This window comes from Euprymna scolopes, chromosome 17, assembly GCF_053919585.1.
Source record: "Euprymna scolopes isolate OS-2025 chromosome 17, ASM5391958v1, whole genome shotgun sequence".
Taxonomy (NCBI): domain Eukaryota; kingdom Metazoa; phylum Mollusca; class Cephalopoda; order Sepiida; family Sepiolidae; genus Euprymna; species Euprymna scolopes.
In genome coordinates, this window is record NC_136498.1 from 73,770,577 (window position 1) to 73,791,789 (window position 21,213).

General features: G+C 35.6%; 1 protein-coding gene across 1 annotated transcript in view; it reads left to right on the top strand.

Annotated features, from left to right (window-relative positions):
• Positions 1-21,213, top strand: part of LOC145296794 (T-complex protein 1 subunit beta-like) — a 46,894-nt gene that overhangs the window by 554 nt on the left and 25,127 nt on the right. Inside the window, exons 2-4 of the mRNA XM_080142861.1 lie at positions 15,587-15,664; positions 17,504-17,569; positions 18,445-18,556. Of these exons, the coding sequence (XP_079998987.1) occupies positions 15,587-15,664; positions 17,504-17,569; positions 18,445-18,556 (256 nt within the window). The remainder of the gene's footprint in view (positions 1-15,586; positions 15,665-17,503; positions 17,570-18,444; positions 18,557-21,213) is intronic.

Genomic DNA, 21,213 nt, shown 5'->3' on the forward strand with positions numbered 1-21,213 from the left:
ACATTGTATTTCAAAAAGTACTAACAAATTCATTAAGATTTATTATCGATTCCTTTTTTAAGAGAAATTGTTATTTTTAGATTTGAAAAAATCCATGAGAAAAAAAAGATGCTTAAATTAACCCTAACACTGAAGTAACAGATACAGAACACTAAATTTCATTTTTTTTTGTCCGTCATCGCTTAGCAACGTATAAATCCTTCTAGACCGAGGAAATTTAAAAACTACAATTCGAATAATCCTATCTTTGAGAAGAAAATTTGGGAGGCTGAAAACGTACTTCGTGCGAAATCGGGAAAAAGCGATCTTGGTAAAAATTAAACTTTTTTTTTTTTTTTTTCCAATCTTTTTAACAAATTAAACATTTCTTGTCATATTTTGTCTATCATTGTTTATTTGTTAAAAAAAAAAAAAAAAAAAAAAAATCCGAATTGTCAATCCTTTGAATATCTTAATAAAAAAGGATTTCCTTTTAATAAAAGCCTTTTTATGCTTGCCATGCCATTTCCAACGCACATTTTTGAAATGAACCTACGTTTAACAGATCATTTAAGTACAAAAATACCATTAATTTTTACAAAAATATTTTTATTTTTGGAAAATGTATATTTTTATATGGCCACCATATATAACGGATAAATATATATCGTCGTTACATGTGCATATTATTATTGCAATCCATTGCATTTACACCCCCCCCATTATGGCTGCCTTAAAGGCCGCATGGTTTTAGTGCTTATAAATTACAATTAGAATTACTAAATTAATGCAATATTTTATTTTAAAAATGTTAAAATTACACAATATCAAGAATAATGTTAAAAAAAAAAAAAAGGAAAAATTCGGCAATGTTATACAACACCTATGCAGTTTACATCTCCACGTGATTCTGTTACTAGACAAAATTACGATTTACGAAAGCAAGGGGGTTCCCAATCCTCTTTTTTTATCCTTTGTATTTAAATCAAATTTCATACACATTCAAAATAAATGAATATAAAAAGAACTTCAGATTCCTAGTCGTATTAAACGTTTCTGTTAACCTTATAAAATCGTTTTCAATCACCTGAGCTTTATTGGAAAGGGGATGCTTGTAAAATTTTATGCTTTGCCCCCACGATGTTAAATGACAAAAGAAGTATTCTATTTTTGGAATTTACTCAGAATACAGACCTTATTTTCAGGTTTTATTTTACAATAAACAGACGTACAAAAATGTGGTAACAAGACAAAAAAAACAAAAAAAAACATAGCGTTCAACAACTTTCGTCGCCCCCTATCTGTGCCCCAAAACTAAACGAAAATTCCATGAGCAGAGTTTCTTTCCTAGAACTGTCAGTTTGTGGAGCGAACGCAATACTGTTTGTTTGCTTTCCGGCTGACTATAACATGATCGTCTTCAAGTCTAATGTGAATAAATTCCTATTGAGTTGACTATTCAGAAAATCTAGCCCTATTCAAGTTCCACCGTGATTGTTCTTGTCTCGCTACCTAATATCTACTTAACGCTTACCCCTGAGTGGCTTCTGGGCCTTGATAAGTGCTGACCCTCCAAGTAAAAAAAAAAATTAAAACAAATATGTAACAAATATCATCAAAGGCTACCTAAAAGGATAAATGTCAACATTTGTTAGGTGGGTTTCTAACTTTTTTATTTTTAAGTCATTATCGAGACTTAAAGATGTAAGACTCAACTCGCGGTCATTTTTTTTTTTCTTGTTCTCTAAACACGTCTTGTTTTTCAAACCGAATAAACATTTTAAAGTAAGTAAAAACACTAAAAACTAAGGTATGGCATAAAGGTCTACTTCACAACATCTCCAGTTATACCATAGCTGGAAATGTCTTAATTATTAAATCATTTCTCTCTGATAGGTTCATGAGAGTAGTGGTTTGATGGGCAGAAATCAAAAGCTCTCAGTATTAATGTTGGAGTTTCTCAGGGGTCCATCCTGAGCCCAACTCTCTTCCTGATCTACATAAATGATCTTCCAAATCACATCCTTACATCATTTATAGACATTTATGTTGACAACACTACAATCTATGGTAGCACATCAAAGACTGTAAATGACCAAGTTCTCTCTGATCTTGAGCATGTGGTACAGTGGGGAAAGAGGTGGCTGGTTACTTCTAATGCATCTAAAACCAAGCTTCATCTCTACACCATCTACGCTCTCATGCCAATCTGGCATCGGTTGAAATGAATGGCTCTTGTCTTGGAGACTTCATGTTTTGACAAGCTTCTGGGCTTGACCTATACTCCTGACCTGAAATGGAACACTTATATCAAATCCATTGCCAAGGCCGCTGGAAAAATGGTGGGATCCTTCTACCGCTCCTGTAGATATCTCACAATTCTCTACCTATATAAAAGCCAGGTACGGCCAATGATAGAGTACTGTTGTTACATCTGGGCAAGAGCTGCTAGAAGCAGCTTATCCCGTCTTGACAGAGTTCAAAATAGACTTTGTAGCTTTGTGGGGGATGCCCTTTTCTCTTCCCTGCAATCTATTTCCCACAAAACAGACGTTGTGAGCCTCTGCTTTATCGTTATTTGCATGGCAAATGCTCAGCTGAGCTTCAATCTATGGTTCCCCCTCGCTAAACTTTCACGAAAAACTCTCATCTAGCCAAAACCGCTATCAATAATTTCACGCACTCTTTATCTGTGCCTAAACCTAAATGCAGATTCCATGAACAAAGCTCTGTGGAACTCTCTTCCGATTGTCTGCTTTCCAACTGACTGCAATCTGATTGTCTTCAAGTCCAATGTAAACAAGTTCTTGATGAACCGTCCCCTAAGTAATCCAATTTACGAAATTCCCACTACTTATGTTTACTACACTATAATCACATTAACTAATGTATACCCATTAACTCTTATCTTCGAGTGGCCACCGAACCTTGATAAGTGATGATCCCTGTATAAAAAAACAAAAAACAAATTTATCCATTTAGAAAGGAGTAAGTTTTCTTGCCTTTGGTAATATTTATTTGTTATATATTTGCTTCTTGACCACTTTTTCGTACCTCTGTCTATTGTAAAACAAACCTCTATATAAATATAATGAAAAATGATAGCCCACTTCCTGAGTAGAAAGTGCTATTGTTCACTTAATTCTTGATCGCATAGTGTAGCACACAACCGGTAACCATTTTTTGTATTTCCGAAATTGAAGCCATCCTATGTTGAAAATTTAATTCCGACCAGAGTTGGGCTGGATGGTCCGAGAAAAGGCCGGTATCAAGGTTGCGAAATGATTGTTTCACAACCCCAACCCGGGAGTCAGTTAACTAGATGAAGAAATATGACGCATTGACTCTGTGGTGAGTTGTTAGACAAGCTCTGAATGGAACCAATGACACTCACATCCTGCAGAGGCCCCTGTCCACAGCATACCTCATTATCACGCCCAAACTTGGAATGGTGCATATACGTCGGCAACCAACTGGTAACAGATAAAGTGCTCACCGAGGTACTATTAGCAACCTACCGTGTCACGTAATACCAATAGATGCAATATATGAAACTACTGGGCAGACAGGGAACACTACAGAACACGGACGACATCTGCACCCCTCAGAATCAATGAAGTGGCGTGCACCAATGATCCGACCACCTCTGGCCCAAGGCATGTTCAATCTATGTCCAAATGCCAGCTCCTACCAGTAACAACATAAAATGGCAGTCAAAGGCGCCTTAGGGTAGAACCAACCTTCTCGGACCTCCACCCCTCCTTGGCATTGGTCCTTCCCTTATTTTTTTTCTACACCTATAAATAAACAAATTGGGTTATCTTTCAGATGCAAGGTTCCTTGTTTACTTGCGATTGTAACGATGTAAGATTCCGTTGTACGGAAGACCAAATCGGCCATAATTTAAATATTTAAATTTATTTACTGAATTTAAATATTTAAATTGATATACTGTTTAAATGATAATATACGTCTAGGATGTTTTTATTGGCGCTTTTCTTCGTATTTTTTAATAACATTTTTTTGCACCATTTACAAGTTTTTTTTTACAAATATTTTTTTTAATACTGTAATAGTAAAATTATTTTAGTAAAATTCTATATTGGATACGTTTTTTTATGAAGTTTAAGTAAAAAAAGTTCACTTTTTTATTATTAAAAATACATTTCATGAAAACACTTATTATAAAATGTTCACGTTGTTTAATTAAAAGTTCTTAATTATAATCTAATAGTTTTATAATTTTGTTATTTTGTTACAAATTTCTAATAAAGATTATTTTAATTTTAACGGTAATTTGGTTTTCATTATAAACTCCGTCATGTTAAAGGCTTGAAAATCACTTTAAATCAATTTTAATATTAAAAAAAAAAGAAAAATCAACAGGAAAAAAATATCGTGTGAAAACATTACGAGATACTTATTCCGTATAATTAATAAATGTATCTTTATTTTACTATTACAGTATTAAAAAATTATTTGTAAAAAGAACTTGTAAATGGTGCAAAAAAATGTTATTAAAAATACGAAGAAAAGCGCCAATAAAAACATCATAGACATTTTGGCCGATTTGGTCTTCCGTACAACGGAATCTTACATCATTAAAACCGCAAGTAAACAATGAACCTTGCATCTGAAAGATAACCACAAAATGGTTACTCGTTATTTCCATGTAGTCAAAAGGGGGCACAAGGGCATTTTCTTTTAATTTCAAATTATAGCGTATAAATAGATGAAAACAACTTCAGTTTTATTTTCTGGCAAATCAGAAGAGTCCTCAACAGTGTTGGCACTTCTACACTATCAGAACGATTTTCGGAAATCATATTACTGAATTTTATATAAAAACAATGGTATCTACGTATTCCTCATATTTTTAAATTAAATTACTAAAATCAATAAGGTCGAAAATTATTTATTATAGAAAATAGAATTTGAAGAAAACAATTGTATTGTCTTATGTAAGACAGAAGAATTCAAAAGGGAGGTAATTTTTCGTTTTGATTTAAACAAAATGATTAACACGATTAAAGTTGTTTTTTTAATAATTCAGTAATATTCAGTTAATTTTGACTGCATAATTTGGAAGCTAACATCGTGTTACAAAGTTGAGTGCAAGATCTCATTTCAATTTGTGAAGCTTTCTTGCAAAGAAAACAAATTAGCAGGAGCAGCAAATAGATTATGGAATTAGAATGGACAGCTCCAACTATGACAAGTAATAGCAGCAGCAGCTAAAACAACAATATTTACAAATCTTTACAAAATACCAAAATAGTCAACTCTAGTTAATTTCCAACAATTTGTCTATCTAACTTTGACCAATCAGAAAAGATTTGCCAAGGGAGCTGGACACCTGCTAAATTTACGTTTAAATAGAGAGGAGCCAAGCTGATCAGGAGACCGGCTTGATAGAGCTTGGCACACGCCGCACAAACCCCTGTCAGGTAAGAACCCAACTTCAAAACCAAGGAGAGCAACCATGTAGAAATGGTATCTTCCTCGCTTGTTCCAATGCACTGAGTAACCGTCTTGTAACGTCACCTGTTTACCGTTTGTACAGCGAAACTCACCCACTCCGCCAAGCGATCTGCTTTTATATTACATTCACCCATGTGAATCTCGCGTGACCTCGCAAGATCACATGAGACCGTTTCTGTTAAATATCGCAGATACCATCTTAGTTTCTCTTTTTTTCTGTCCAATGCGCATGACAGGCAGACATGTGGACATTTCACAGATAGGTTGTTTGTATTTTCGTTTCTATCCCCCCCCCAATCTCAGATAAAAGATGCCAGGGAGGTGGCTGGCGCTCTCTTCCATTGGATGCTTCTTCGAAGGGGCACTGTGCAGGCCTCTTTTTTACTTGCGCTTTCATCCGCAGTATGAGGTTGAAGAACACTGCCTCCTCTGAGAGGCTACTAATATCGGATTCACTGCTTGATGAGGATGGTGCGAACCAGAGCAGTGGTCCACTGGCCTCAGACCCAGAGTCGCTCCCCTCATCCAGTGGTGGTTGCAACTGTGTTGCCAGCCTCGGATCCCTAACATGACGGGGCACACCGTCAACCATGACTGACTGCTGACTCACCACGTAGGTCACTCAGCTCTGTTTATATCTGTCAATGCATTGGCTTCCCGGTGGTTTCACCCAGACAGGATCCCCTGGTGCATATGACCCCCGTCCTTTCTCTTGGTGACTTCTCTATTAGGGTAAATTCCCTTTTCTTGGACTCAATATTGGTAGATTGCATTTGCAGGCGCTGTTCCTGGAGAGACACCATCCTTCGGTGTGATGTTGTACCAATATACAGCTTCTGAGACTGTGCACTGCTTCCTGGCCACAATTCTTTTGACACTGCGATGGCTCCTCTCAGCAATACCGTTGCCGGCTGGCACATCGCAGTTGCAGCCGCACTCCCCACTCCTTCAGGAACTGCCTGACCTGCCAGCTGCAGAAGGCTGGGTCATTGTCCGTCAGCACCTCTTCGGGCGTGCCTTTTTCAAAGAACACAGATGACAACTGGCAAATAATGTAGGAGGAGTGCTGGTGCCGAGTGGTCTCCAGACCATGAAGCGCATAGGTCCACAATCGATGAGGGTGGGGAAGTGATTGCCACTGTAATGTGTGATATCCATGCCCACTCTCTGCCACGTGCCACTCACTCCCAATTGCCCTTTTTCCCACTGTATCGGAGCCGGGTGGATTGATTGATATGCCTCGCAACTTTTCACTGCTCTCTTGACATCTGCCTTTCTTACTTCTGGGTCCACCATCTCTGCAAAATATAGTGTCCGCTTAACCCCTGGGTGTCCGCATTGCCGATGAATCTCACTGATACAATCTGCATCCATATTACATGCGATAGCTGCACATGGCCGTTGCAGCAGCTCAACCTCTCCGGGTATCAGCCAGCAGCCACTGTTGTGGTACTCGTGTCAGCACATCTGTTGCTTGCAGACTTGATCAACGTTACGTCTACATCAGGTTGTACTCTTTGATCGTATTGACCAGGGTGGCGAGCCGCCTTCGTATCACCATCTCATTTGCTGCCCCTGTGATTAGCCGTGCTCTTCCAGTCAATGCATCAGTTATCCACTGATGAGTGCATGCAGAGTCCGTGATAATATGTAGTACCCTGGCTTGCCACTGAAGTGTACCGGTAACTCACTTCAATGTGGCATCAAATTCAGCCAGTTTTATGTACCTAGAATCATTCTCTGGGCAAAGCCAACAGGCATCTTCAATAATGTCATCATCAACCGAATAGTAATTCCAAGGGCTAGTGAACTAGCATCCACCCAGACCATGAATTCGTTCCCGTTAACGCACCAGTTCCCTCGCACAGGGTCATCACGAGTCACCCTGGCCACAGTTTCTGTCAGCATACTCATGAGCGTGGCATCCTTGACTTTATCATCCCATCCCAATGATACGGATGTGGTATGACATTTTATGGCCGCCCCTGCCAACCACACACAGGGAAGTGGCTCACCAGCTTTCCACAAACAGAAAAAACGCTCTGACGAGTGATGTTGGATGGGACTTCCGGAACATCACCACCTCTCCTCCAGTAGAGCCCCTCTTTGGTACCGCTCATACACAGGCCAAGTACTTTTGCCCCGTCTCGCCGATGCTCCAGTTCCTTGAATGTTAGTCTGAAGTTCTCAAAGTGCTCTTTGACCGACTAAACAGACATTAGATACTCATTTACAAAGATATCGTCGATGTAAGATGATGTTGCCTGGCACACAGCCTCATCCTGTTGCCGGATCGTGGGCATAATTGCCGTCATAATGCCTGGTGCCATGTTAAAACCGAACCCTAGCCTGGTTAGACAATAATAAGTTCCTTTAACTTTCACAATCTGAAATGGCCACAGCGCTTTTTCAATGCGTATCTGCAGGTAGGCCCTGCACAGCTCCAGAATTGCCACATCCGACCCTTGCTACCCCCACACCCTTAATTTGAGTGCACAAACATCCACCCTGCCGTGTATGGGTCGACATGTTCATTAAGCTCACGGTAGTCTATGACGGGTTGGACCTTCTGTTTTCTATCTTATGAGACAGCCATCAGGGAAATCAGTCCTTGGCGGGGCCCGAGCTCATCCTCCGGGTATGGAAGCAACCAGCCATTGTTGATCCAAGATTGTAGTTCTTCTTCATACTGCCCCTTGAGCCTCATTGGAGAGGGGATACTCTAATAGTCAGTTCGGTAAGGATATTAGTGGTTGATCGCCAAACCACTTCCAAGATGCTGTCCATGCGTTGGTTTCCCTGTCGTACTCCGCATGAAAGTCAGGCTTGTCCAGGGCAAACGCGTTGCTCATGTCGGGAGAACTGTATCTTGCTGGTACAGATCACAGTGATTCCATCCAGCTGTGTAATCAAATCCATCCCTAGAAGTAAGTCCACGTCCACCACCAGGGCTCGCACGGCTACTGCAGGCCTATCGCCAATGCTTGTGCTAATGAAGCTCACCCTGCAAAATGCCAGTGACCCTCCACCCATGGTTAGCACCGAAATTCTCTCTTTGTACCAAGTGTCGCAACATGCCTAGCACATCAGGGTCTGGGTGCACATAATGTCTACAAAGGCGAGGCATTCATGTCCATTAACACGCACGTTCACTGCGGGCAGCACCTTGTTCAGTAATGATCTGGGGAGAAGACTGGCGCTGTAGCTTCCTCCCCTTGCCCGTTTCCCAGACAGGCACGGGCCAGCATGTGTCCCTGGTTTTTACACTTGTAGCACTGACGCCCGCTAAGCCTTTGAGTCAGTGAGCGCGACGAGAAACAATCACAGGCCAAATGGTTGGGCCCACCACATTTGTAACAGCTTGTAACTGTGCCCAGGTCCTGAGATCCACCCTGTGATGGCTGCACGGCCCTTGTCTAACATTCCTCTGAACAGGACCGCAAGCTTCTTCATTTCTGCCAGATAAACATCAACTGTCTCCCTGGAATGTAACTTGTGTGCCATAAACTCCTTCCATGCAGCAACCAGATCTAGTGCAAATGCTGTGTAGAGGGTGTTTTTGATGCAGCATATGTGCTCCTAGCGAGGCGCATTGAGACCACGCATTCCAGAAGCTTCACACCGCTGAGCTGGCATATCAATTCTGCCTTTTCCACCCGTTCCTGTATTGACTGCTCAGAGCTGCCATCAAACAGTGGAATCTGCTTGGGATCAAATCCTGACGTCATGCCGAAAATAGCTTGTAGAAATGGAACCTTCTTCACTCGTTCCAATGCACTGAGTAACGTCACCTGTTTACCGTCTGTACAGCGAAACTCCCCCACTCCTCCCAGCAACCTGCTTTTATATTACATTCACCCATGTGAATCTTGCGTGACCTTGTAAGATCACAAGACCATTTCTGTTAAATATCACAGGTGCCATCTTGGTTTCTCTTTTTCTGTCCAACGCGCATGACAGACAAACATGTGGTGCTTCACAGGTAGGTCATTTGTATTTTCGTTTCTATTTTCCCCACAAACCGACTTTAACCCTGGCCAGTTTGGCCACGGGTCTCAACTAAAACCAAGAGATAAGTACTACAACTTCACCGGTCTACCACCGGCTAATACTGACTTCTACACCAGACTACTGGTCAAATCTCCAGACAAGGATCAACAAAGCTATCGAAGGTGCTACTACATACACCAGGAGACAGCTTGCCCGAGAGATGAGACGGCTGCAGACAGTCGATATCGCTAACTGGCAGACGACAAATCTGTAACATGTTAGGATCTATAAAGCTGTGAAGCACAGTTGAATAAAGGTCCCATCTAAATGAGATGAAGAACATTTTTAATAACTAGACAACAAATCTTATTCTCTGAGATTGTTATCAAAACCACCCAGCACAAAGAACACATATTGACGTATTTTATCAACAAAATTATTTATGCTAAGTTGTCTTTGAACATTTTTCATTGAAAAGCAAGCTCTTATTCTTCGATATTGTTATCAAAACACCACAAGGAATAACTTCCCCATCTAAATGTAAGAGGAACAACATTTTCATAACAAGTAGACGACAAATCTGCTGTGTTGCTCACCTTAGACTTTTCTTATTGAAAAACAAACTCTTCTCCTTCGATATTTTTATCAAAAACAACACCACAAGTAATAACAATTATTGACATGTTTTATCAACAAAGAAAGACGTGAATCGCCGATAAAGACTATACTGAAATGAATAACCTTAAACAGCAGGGTTAAACTGTTGTTGAACTGAAGAATACTTTATTTTATTTTGCTTTTCTTAAGTTTGTTTTTAAAATAAACGATTGAGTAATCAATCGCTTAAAATTAAAAAATTATATTGTTTGGTTCTTTCTTGCCACCATACGCTTATTCATATGATAATTGTAATTTATTAGAATTGACAAAAAAAAATCAGTAGAAACCATTGTTTTTTAGCTGAAAACTCCAATTATCAACTACAAAATTGTTTTGATAGTGTAGAAGTAAGAGACATTTATCTCACCTGTTTTTGCTCGAAGACAGTGGCAAAAAATTAATAATTACGACAAAGCATATCTTTAAAATTCAACAAATTTTATTCGTTCTATGTTGCAAAAAAGGAAATGCCTAATTTGCCTCTGAAATAGGTTATAGTTTATCTTTAGCAGGAACTGGTAACGGGTATAGCACTGTTCGAAGATGGATCAATTGCAGCTGTTTGAAGGGGGCTGGTATGATGCCTTTTTATGAAAAGATTCAGTTCTCGTCTTGAGTCAACATTACAGAAGTTCATAATGTTCATTTGAAGGAAAAGTCCTTGCTAACAGATCGACAATTCAGACCTTAAAAAGTCTCTCGGAGACTCATAACTTTGCCTAATCACTTAAGCTTAATAAAGTCTCAACGAGATACATATAATAACTTAGACTAATCATTTAGGCTTAAAGTTAAAATTAAGGAGACGAAGGGTAGAAGCACCCAAATGCCTCATATCCATAAAGTTGAGTTCCGTCTTTAATTCTTGCTAGCATGCCTGGAAACTGAAAAAGAAGCATTCAACTTCCTGCCAAGCGCATTGCTCTGCGGTTAAAATGATAACCAATATGATTGGTCTAAACAAAGACAATGGGTGGCCAAATCTGCCAATGAGGCGGTTGCCTATAATTGTAGAATTTTTCGCAGAAACACTGCAGTGTCTGATATTAAACTTCATCCGTAATATAACTTCCAACAAGATGTTCAGTTTCACAAATTATAAGTGGGTAATGTCCAAGATCAGTGCTAGGAAAAATCAAGCTACTGGAGTTATGGAATCAAGATATGAAAAACGAAACCATGTATGTGTTATGAAACAAAAAAATGACTTTTAAACAAACAAAAAAAACACACTTCTGTATTATCAATTAATAAAACAAATATTTTATTAAAAAATTAGTTTTAACACATTTTATGACAAAACAAAAAAACAATATCAAAGAGACTTTCTAATATTCATAATTTATATAATTAAATAAAACTTTATAATATATAATTTTTTTTTGTCATAAAACAAGTGTTAAAACTAAATTAATTTTTTTTAATAAAATGTTTTATTATTTGAGAATACAAAGTTTTTTTGTTTTTTTTTTTCATTAACACAAGAAGTGTTAAAACTAAAGTAATTTTTTTAAATATATGGTTTCGTTTTTTTTTTTGTGTGTGTGTCTTGACTCCGTTCTGTTCTATAATCAATCGGGTAGCTTGATTCCCCCCCCCCAGCACTGATCTTGGACATTACCATTAAGTGAAGGTATAAAATAGTTAACAAAGCACCCCTTCTCCATCTTAAGAATGGCTTTCTAAATAATGTTATTTCAGGATAGTCAGTCTTAACCTGCGATGGTTGGAGGGCTTTGTTAACTAATCTGTACTTTCACTTTATAATTAATAAATAAAAATACAAAACTTGGCAAACCACAACAATAAGTGATCCTAAAACAGGAACTTAGTCTGACTGGGCATTGTTTGCTGTGAATTTTGAGTTAAGGATTCTTTTGGTTTGCCCATTTTCTTTAGACAGCATGGAGGGGGTGGGGCAAGAGGTAACATTTTACCCTTGCACTTTCGTCCGTTAGTTCATATTTTCTTGTCTCTTCATCAAGGCAGAAAAATATAAGGATAGTTTTATATGTGGACCATCTCTGCAGAATGTGTTGCTCTGGATTAAAAAATGCATCTGTGTAGACGGATTTTTTCTTCCTTTGGCTGAGGACTGAACTAACACTAAACTTTATATGATTCGCAAAAAAAGGTATGTAAGGCCTTCAAAAGTGAAGAGTGTAAGGGTCATTGGTCATCCTTAATAGGATACCTACTCTTTCGACTCCTTCATCCAAGTGTTATTGCCTCTATCATCATTTGTCGATCACTTCCACTTCAGCAGTTACTATAAAATCACATTTACTCTATCGCATCCGTTGGACAGCTTTTACTACTAAAAATACTCCCACCCACTCCCATTTTAAATCGGTTTTATTTACAACTAGTAGTTCAGTCTGGCTTTGCTCGGGCTCTATGTACTGTTTATAACTTTATGTGCATATATATATATATATATATATATATATATATTAAAAAGTTTGACTCATGTCCAGGTAACCTACATCCAACATTTCAAGTGTTTAGAGCCAAAATTGGTGGAGGAGGAGTTTGGTAAAATCTGCAGTGATCAAGTCTTTCAACTTTGACCTCTTGGCAGCTAAATTTTCACCCAAAAACTGATTACAAAGCTTTCTGCATGTCTGAATACCCTTTATGTAAAATTTTACATGTTTAGAACTAAAATTGGCTGAATACTATAAACTGCAAAGATAAAAATCTTTTGAACTTTGACCCTTTGGCAACCAAATTTTTGGTCAAAGATTGATTAAAAAGCTTGCCTTATGTCTGAATACACTTTATGTAAAATTTCAAATGTTTAGACCAAAAATTGGCTGAGTAATTTGGTAGAGACCACAGATCAAATTTTTTTAACTTTGATCCCAATTTTGACCCTTTAATATTTGTTTTGGGCTCAAATTAAATTAAAAAGGTTGATCCATGTCTAAGTTACCTACATCTAAAATTTCAAGTGTTTAGACCCAAAATTGGCGGAGTAGTTTTGTAGAGTCTTCAAAGGTCAAAATGTTGAAATTTGACCTCTTGACAGCCAAATTTCTAGCCAAAAACCGATTAAAAATATTTTCCCAAATCTCAGTACTCCTTTTGACAAATCTTGTGTCTGTAAATTGAAAATGCACAGAGTAGTTTGGTAAGGAAATGTACACACACACACGAAATTTTCTAGATATAGATTTCACTGGAACTATCAAAATACACTCAATAAAATCAATGGCAAATAGTAAGATTCTCTCAAACCTTTTTAAGACTAAACTGCCTACTGTTTTCTATTAGGTAATGTCGTTTTTGTGATGTTCCACTTGCATATAAAACACATTTTTTTTGCACCTGATAATTTGTTCAAAATTGCCAACAAGCAGGTCAATCTCTTATGATGCAATGGTGATTAAATGTGAGCAAAAAAAGGTAGTAAAATAAGTAGTGGATGTTTGTTGTATGGCATTCACGCTAGCCAGGTTGAACCAGCTACCGCTGATGGAGGAAGTATCAAGGGAATATTAAATTCACAAGCAGTTCCCCGTCGTTTGTATAGTGCCTGGATCGTGTCTTAAAAAAACAAAAACAATTTGAGGAAGACAAATGCAAAAATAAAAGTAGGAACGTAACATTGCACGGATGCAAGTATGTAAATGCATGCAAAGTGACGTCACTGGTGGGAGAAAAAAAGGGCTATGAAAAAGAACGATCACAAGGGAGACAAGATAATGTTCAAGATCTTGTGAGAGATGTGGAGAACGTTCTAGATCACTTGGATGATGTCACAGCTGTACCAATGAAGAAATATTGTTGCTACAAAGAACAAATGAGTTGGAGTTTTTTTTGTCTTGGTCTTCTTTGTAACTGAAACTACACGTATGTTGGTCCACAGGCATTAAAGGAGGTGATCATATTGGAAGATCTTTATTACCAAAAAAAAAAAATGACACTTTTAATTAGCCAAGAGGCTATTTTAACCAGGGTGAGTCCCAGAAGGCCCCAGAACTATGTCATGTTCAAGCAAGAAAAATACCTGACTTCCTTTTTGTACATGCAAGTTCACAACATGTACCCACATTTTTTTGAATTTCATAATTGTAATTTTTTTTCTATCACCTCTAATCTTAAACTTTAGTGGATGTTTGCAGAATAAAACCCGATCCTGATGAAAATTAAACCCCATGAAATATCTTTGGATGTGTAGTCCAGACCACCATTCTAGCTATGGTGAGAATTGCAAGAAACAACATTTGTTTCTTTTGAGTTTACAGCAAGTCAACGTCGTCAATCATATTCACAAATTTCAACAGTACTGCTTGTGAATCTATACAAGTTGTCATCTCGTTGACAGTGAAATTTTATGCTATCAGTTCAAAAGGGAATACAATATTTAGGGATAGGAAAACCTCTTTGCATTTCAAAGCCAAATTCTCTCATCAGAAGAGGTGAGTAAAGACACATTATACAGAGAAGAAATTTTTTAAGATAGGAAAAACAAGAAAAAGCTATAAAGGGCTATAGTAGCATGGGTTGCTTCTTATTGATTTAGGCCTGTTCCCCCCCCCCCCCCGGATAAGATTGTAATTCCAAATCGATCCTGAACTAATCCAATTGCCAAATTCCGTTTGATTCAGGAACTGGATGGATAACTTTCAGATTACAATCCAATTGTTATCCAATGTAATCCAGTGATATCACTCAAAGACAAAATTTTCATTGATCCTGTGTGACATCACAACCAAAACGAAAACAGCTGTCCAGACAGAATTATCAGGGATCCGATGAACTGAAATATCTTGAAGTAGAAGCATTGCAGTACAGTACAAAATATGATAATCTCCAAAAATAAAAGCAAAACCAGACAAAAACTAAATTGTGCAACTGGTAAAACCAAACAGGAAAACCATGTAAAAAAAAAAAAAAAAAAAAAAAAATTTTTGTTAATAGATAAAATTTCAATCACTTATTTGCACCATATTTTACAAAATGTGAGGTCAGTAGCTCTCTAAATGATTTAAGCATTGGTTATAGGAGGGAAATTATAATTTTTCACAAACTTTAGGATTGTTTTTGAAAATGTCATAAATTGCTATAACTATTTCAGGAAACTGAATTTAAAAATAAAAAACTTTTGACTCCTAAAAATTTCTTATCTAAAATGTGTCTGACATTATTTTCCATCTTGTCTCTCCTAACTCCCATTTCCACATTCATCTGTTTATTTTTTAATACCTCTTAACCCCTTCTAAGAGTTTCATCGTTGAACAACCTAAAAAATCGCCCACATAACAAAACTACCTAAGTTACCCATTTTAACATATTACAATAATAAAAATATTTTGCAAATATCTTTAAAAAAATTGTTTTTTTTTTTTTTTTCATTAAATTTTGCACAAAATCAGTAAAAAAAAATTATGATTGGAAATGTAAGCAGAAGTCAGGACATGGAGAAAACCTTGTACTTTACTGTTTTATTTTTTTTGTTTGTTTTTTACAGGCTTTTATAAACCCACTTAATCCAGTCCAGATATTTAATGCTGGTGCTGAAGAGGAAAAATCAGAAATTGCTCGTTTGGTAAGAATGTTTAAAAATTCTTTAAATATTTTAAATTATTGCATTTTTATTCGTCATGTCCATTAATAAAGAAGAATGCAGCTTGCTTGTAAATTAAAATGGAAAAATACAAATGAAGTAGGTTTTCTAAAGAAAAAGTGATCGATCATAGTTGAAGGCAACATGAAGACTTCCTTTTCATTGATTATTACATTGAGATGTAAGAGAGGGTTTCACTCCTTTTTCTAGGATTACTCCACTTACCCTTGATTCTAATCTTATAATGCTGAGTGTTTGGCAAGGGAGACTATAGTACCATTTTATTTATTTATTTTATTTTTTTTTCCAGTTTAGTATTACTCTGTCGAGGACTGAACTCTGGTCTTCCAGATCATTAGCAAATGCTAAATCATTATGCCAAATCCTTGTAAAAATCAGATATGAAAAAATAGCTTTTCTTTTTAATTATGCAAATCATTTGGGGGGGGGGGCGTAGATTTAAAATAAAATAAAAAGACAGGGCATTAGTTACTATCTTTTCAGGTTAAGCTGAAGACTGATTGATAACTGCAAAGCACTGGAATATTAGAAGAAAATCACCTGTATCATGATTCATACCAGATTAAAAAATTTGGAAATCTTAGCTTTATCTCATTTCTCCTTGCATACAATAATCTGAAGAATTGCAATGGGGATGTGGAAGCAATGGCTAGCAAGAAGAATCATAGATTGGCAGCATAAGAAAATTCAGGTTTGTATTACTGTACACATATTCGAAAAAAGTTGTCAAAAAACAAATATGTAACAAATGTTATCAAAGACAAGATAAGTTACTTTTCTCCCTAACGGGATAATTTTTTGTGTTTTTATTTAATGTAACATGTTTATTCAGCTCGAAAACCATACTGTGTTTACTGATGTATTGGAAAATTCAAAATGGCGCCCGACTCTCTTGTTAACACGGTAAGTTTGGGAAAGGTGCTATAAATATAAAACTAGACAAAATACTGTTAGAAACTTGCTCAATATATGTTACCGTGACATAGGTTGACATATATTCGGTGGGTTTTTAATAGTATTTTGTTTGGTTTATTATTTGTAACACCTTTTCCCAAACTTACCGTGTTAACGAGAGTTGGGCGCCATCTTGAATTTTCCAATACATTGATAAACACAGTGTGGTTTTCGAGCTGAATAAACATGTTACATTAAATAAAAACACAAAAAATTATCCTGTTAGGTAGAAAAGTAACTTATCTTGCCTTTGATAACATTTATTTGTTATATATTTGTTTTTTGACAACTTTTTCGAATCTGTACAGTAAAACAAACCCGAAAATTCTTTGAGAAACTGCAGAAAAAGATGTAAGATCTAGACAAGGTAATGCAAACTTTGGCAAAAGAATGGGTGCCAGAGTAACAGTTAGGAAGAAAGCGCTGAATGAGGAGCTTCGGTACCCCTCATGCAAGTGTTGCAAGGGCCAATTACTCCTTGCCAAGATGTTGGAGAACTGCCTTACGAAAACCCAGAAGCTCTTTAATAGAATCAAACACCCAGTCAAACCAGGGATGCTCTGATTTTTCTCAAGACTGATTAAAGAACAACAGGTATCTAGCATACTGTCTGCACAAAACCTCTCACGTGAAAACCAAGTTCCTTCAAACTAGTGTTTCTAAAAAAGGCCACATCATATCAGTCAAGAATGTGGGGCAGCAGATGAAGGCCCTAAATATGCCAAATAATTTATTTAAAAAAAAACTTGTAAAAGATGTTTTAATATTTGAAAGATTTTTTTTCTCTATCTCACTTTCTTCCTCCAAACAGTTAAGTAAAATAATGAAGTGTGATTTTCTTTGTAGTCTTGTTTTGCCGGCGCCATCACAATTGGTGATCTCATCAAGAGTACTCTTGGACCAAAAGGGATGGTAAGTAATATGCTCGCTTTTCTTTTCAATGTGTATGAAACAAGTAGTTTTTTGAAAACGAAAATGTATTGAGACAATTGTCTGGATAGGAATTTGAAATGATAAAAACAGTCTGCATGTTGTATTTTGTAAAGATGTGATTTTGTTTCATATGGTCATTTTTTTACATAATCTTTGTTAATATTAATGGCAGATCATTGCTAAAATTTAGGATCAAAATATAAAACAATCTTTGATTGTGTACTTTGGGTGGGAAGAAAAAAAAATAACTTTGCACATCACATAAAAACATACAGGCCTTTGGGGGGGGGGGCTTAAATATCTTCAGTATGATTATTATTTTTTTTTTTTTTTTAATTTTGTATAAAAACTTTCAAAAATTGTAATAAAATTAAACAAGTAAATCTTTAAAAATGAAATAGTTTCATATCGCCATTATTTTAAGAAATGTGTTTAGCCTGTTCTTGATCTGCCAGTCATATGGGACATCTGATCTAATTGATAAAAGAATAAAACTCTCTTTCCCTTTGTTCTGTTTTAATTTTAATAAGAGAATATTTTTGTGTCTACATTAAAAGTAAAAAAAATCTTGATTAAATTTGCTTACATGATTATTGAAACGAACGTGATGCATGCACGTTCATTTTTATTATATAAATAACATTGAGAATGTATAAATTCTGAAATGCTTGTTTTTGACTGAAACTTAAAATTATATCTCCACATTATTTAATTTCTAATGTTATATATTTTTAATTTGCGAGCACATTTGTTCATATAAATTTAAAAAAAAGTTTTATTACAAAATCTTATGAAGAAATTTAATATACAAGATTTTTATTTAAACTAATTAACTTTCCTAATTTTCTTTTAAGGATAAAATCTTATTAAAACAAGGCCGTATGGAATCCATTGAAGTTACTAATGATGGTGCTACAATTTTGAAATCATTGGGTGTTGACAATCCAGCTGCAAAAGTATTAGTTGGTATGTATAGATTGTTGTTCATTTTTGCTGTTCATCTCAAAATCCATGCCCCACCCTCTTCCTTAAGAAAATTCTAACATTTTAGAATTTAAATGACAGGAAAGCTTATTTGATTTCTTTAGCTTATTTTTTTATAAGATCTTCTAAAGTCATTTGTCCATTTTGTTTCCATTTTTCTTTTCCAATCCAATTTTATTAAATTTTCCTAGTGTGAATGTGATATGTGCTGGGGAATATATATACACAAAGTATAGAGTATGTATCATGGTGACTGTAGGGAGGCATGGAAGGTCCCAATCAATGGGTTACATGCTATCATTTTAGTACTGGGGAAAATCTTTACTGTTCATTTGATCTCTTTATGAGGATATATAGACATACTTTTCAGACTGATATGAGAATAGGTATGTCGCGCACGCACAAACATTCATCAATAACACACTGGCTATTTACTCTTGTTGTGGTTTCTCATTTATTCAACAGGTGGCATCTCTTACTTCCTGTTCCACATTCTCTATTCACTTCCGTTCTCTATCTCTCTCTTTAGCTCGAATCGTTGATGTAGCTAGATGTATATTCCGTTCATTTCGACAGGTGTAACCTTCGTAAGACGACTCCTGTATACATTCACAAACTTATGTGAACGCAGGAGACACGCACACACAATGAACTTATCGAAACTCTTCCTGTTCATACATATACATGCAACAAACATTACAAGTTAAAAGGCATGCTTATGCGTGTACTCACACACTCGTGTGTACACCAAACACATTTTCTTGTTGTTTTTACCTTGTTTGTTTAATATAATATATTCTTTGTATATACTGTAACTCGGCTTTAACGTCCTCCATTTTAATGTCTCTCCTTTAAATGCGCCTCTCCTTAATGTTTCTTTTTATATGGAGTCATAGGAACATGTATATTTGGCGTGTACAAGTTCGGTGACAAATATCTCTCTCCTCAACATGCTTATCACCTTCTACTAACAGCCTACGCTACAGCAAAATCACCAGATTTAACCTTTTGTGATTTTTTTTTTTTTTTTTTTTTTTTTTTTTTCCCCCAACATCAGCTACAAAGTGTTGAAGATTTAAAGAAAAAAGTTGGAAAATTTTATAATGTTTAGTTTGAATGAACTCTGTATATACAAATATGAGCATATACTCCTACCTAACTTTTTTTCATTCATTTTTGTATGCCCCATCCAGTGTTAACTATTCGTACTAACTCTACATTCCAACAAGAAGCTATGAATGCCTTTAATGTGATGAAATTTCAAATGTTTTTAATTTCAAAATTGTTTGTAATACAAATCTAACGATCAGGATTTCACAATAAATTTAATGAAGGAATACCTGAAAATTCTGAAAAGAATTTTCAGGGAGTCATGTGTGGTCCTCTGGATTTCAAATGGAATAACCGATCTGCATGTTTATTCTTATAGCAAAGTCATAGATTTAAATTTAGAAGTGTGTTCAAAGATATTTTTCAACTGCTCCCTCTGCACTTTTCTTTTTTTTTTTAAATTAAATTTTCTCTTTTTAGTTTGGATTAATTTTAAGCTTTGTTCATATGTCATTCTAGTACATTATTTTTCTTTCATACTATTTTGTTAAAAGATCTTGATGAATGAAAAAAAAATAGAAATGAAAAAGACTTTTGTACAGTATCTTTTTTGGCAGTAATCCATTTTAAAAAATGTTTTATCCAAAAAGATATTTTGGAAAAAGGACAAAGGGTTATCTGAAATATTAAAAATTATATCGACACCTATAAATTACATGGTAAAATGCTTTCCAGATATATATAAATATATACACATAATGCCATAATTAGGTTGACACACTGGTTCTCATTAAGTGATGTAGATGTAAATGTGTCACTCGGTAGAAAAAATACATGAAATGTAATTGAAAATAAAAATCAAATGCATTCAAAATTTGTGAACAATTTGTCAGCTTTAGCAAAAAGTATTTTTGATATTTAAATAAGTGGGCAAAAAATACTTGATACTTTTCCAAATGTCATGTTTTCTATTTAAATAATATCACTTGTTTTAAATGAAATTTATTTTGTCTGTTTGTCGTAATTCTTGTAAAGCTTCACACCTCATTTACATAAGTTTACATATTTAAAAATAATTTGATGTTCGAAATCTATGCCATAAGATTTTTAAAAGCCAATAATTATGAACCACTAACTATAAATATTTGTGTCAAACACCCTCTTGATAAAAAAAACAAAAAATTCTACCTCTAACATCAAGTATGAATGGCTAGCATCCTCCTCCTAAAACTCGGTAAGCTACATGTAAGCGTCTAAAAATTTAAAAAAAAAAAAAAAAAAAAAAAACAGCAAAAAAACAAATCTTTCCTTAAAGAAAAGTGCACATGATTTATCTTCCATAAAAAATTGATCTACTGTCCTAAAACACTAGAATGGTCTCAAAATTAAATTTGTGAAACCAACCCCACTCTAAATTCTAAAAAATTTTTTTTTTTTTTTTTTTTTTATCGTTTTCAGGATGTTTACACATAATTTCCCTTATCCCTATCATTAACCCAAAATCAGAGTTGCAACTTCCTCACTCTCTTATAATTGCACAAAGACCCTCTTAAAACCACACCATAATCGTCTTTAGGAAAAAAAAAAAA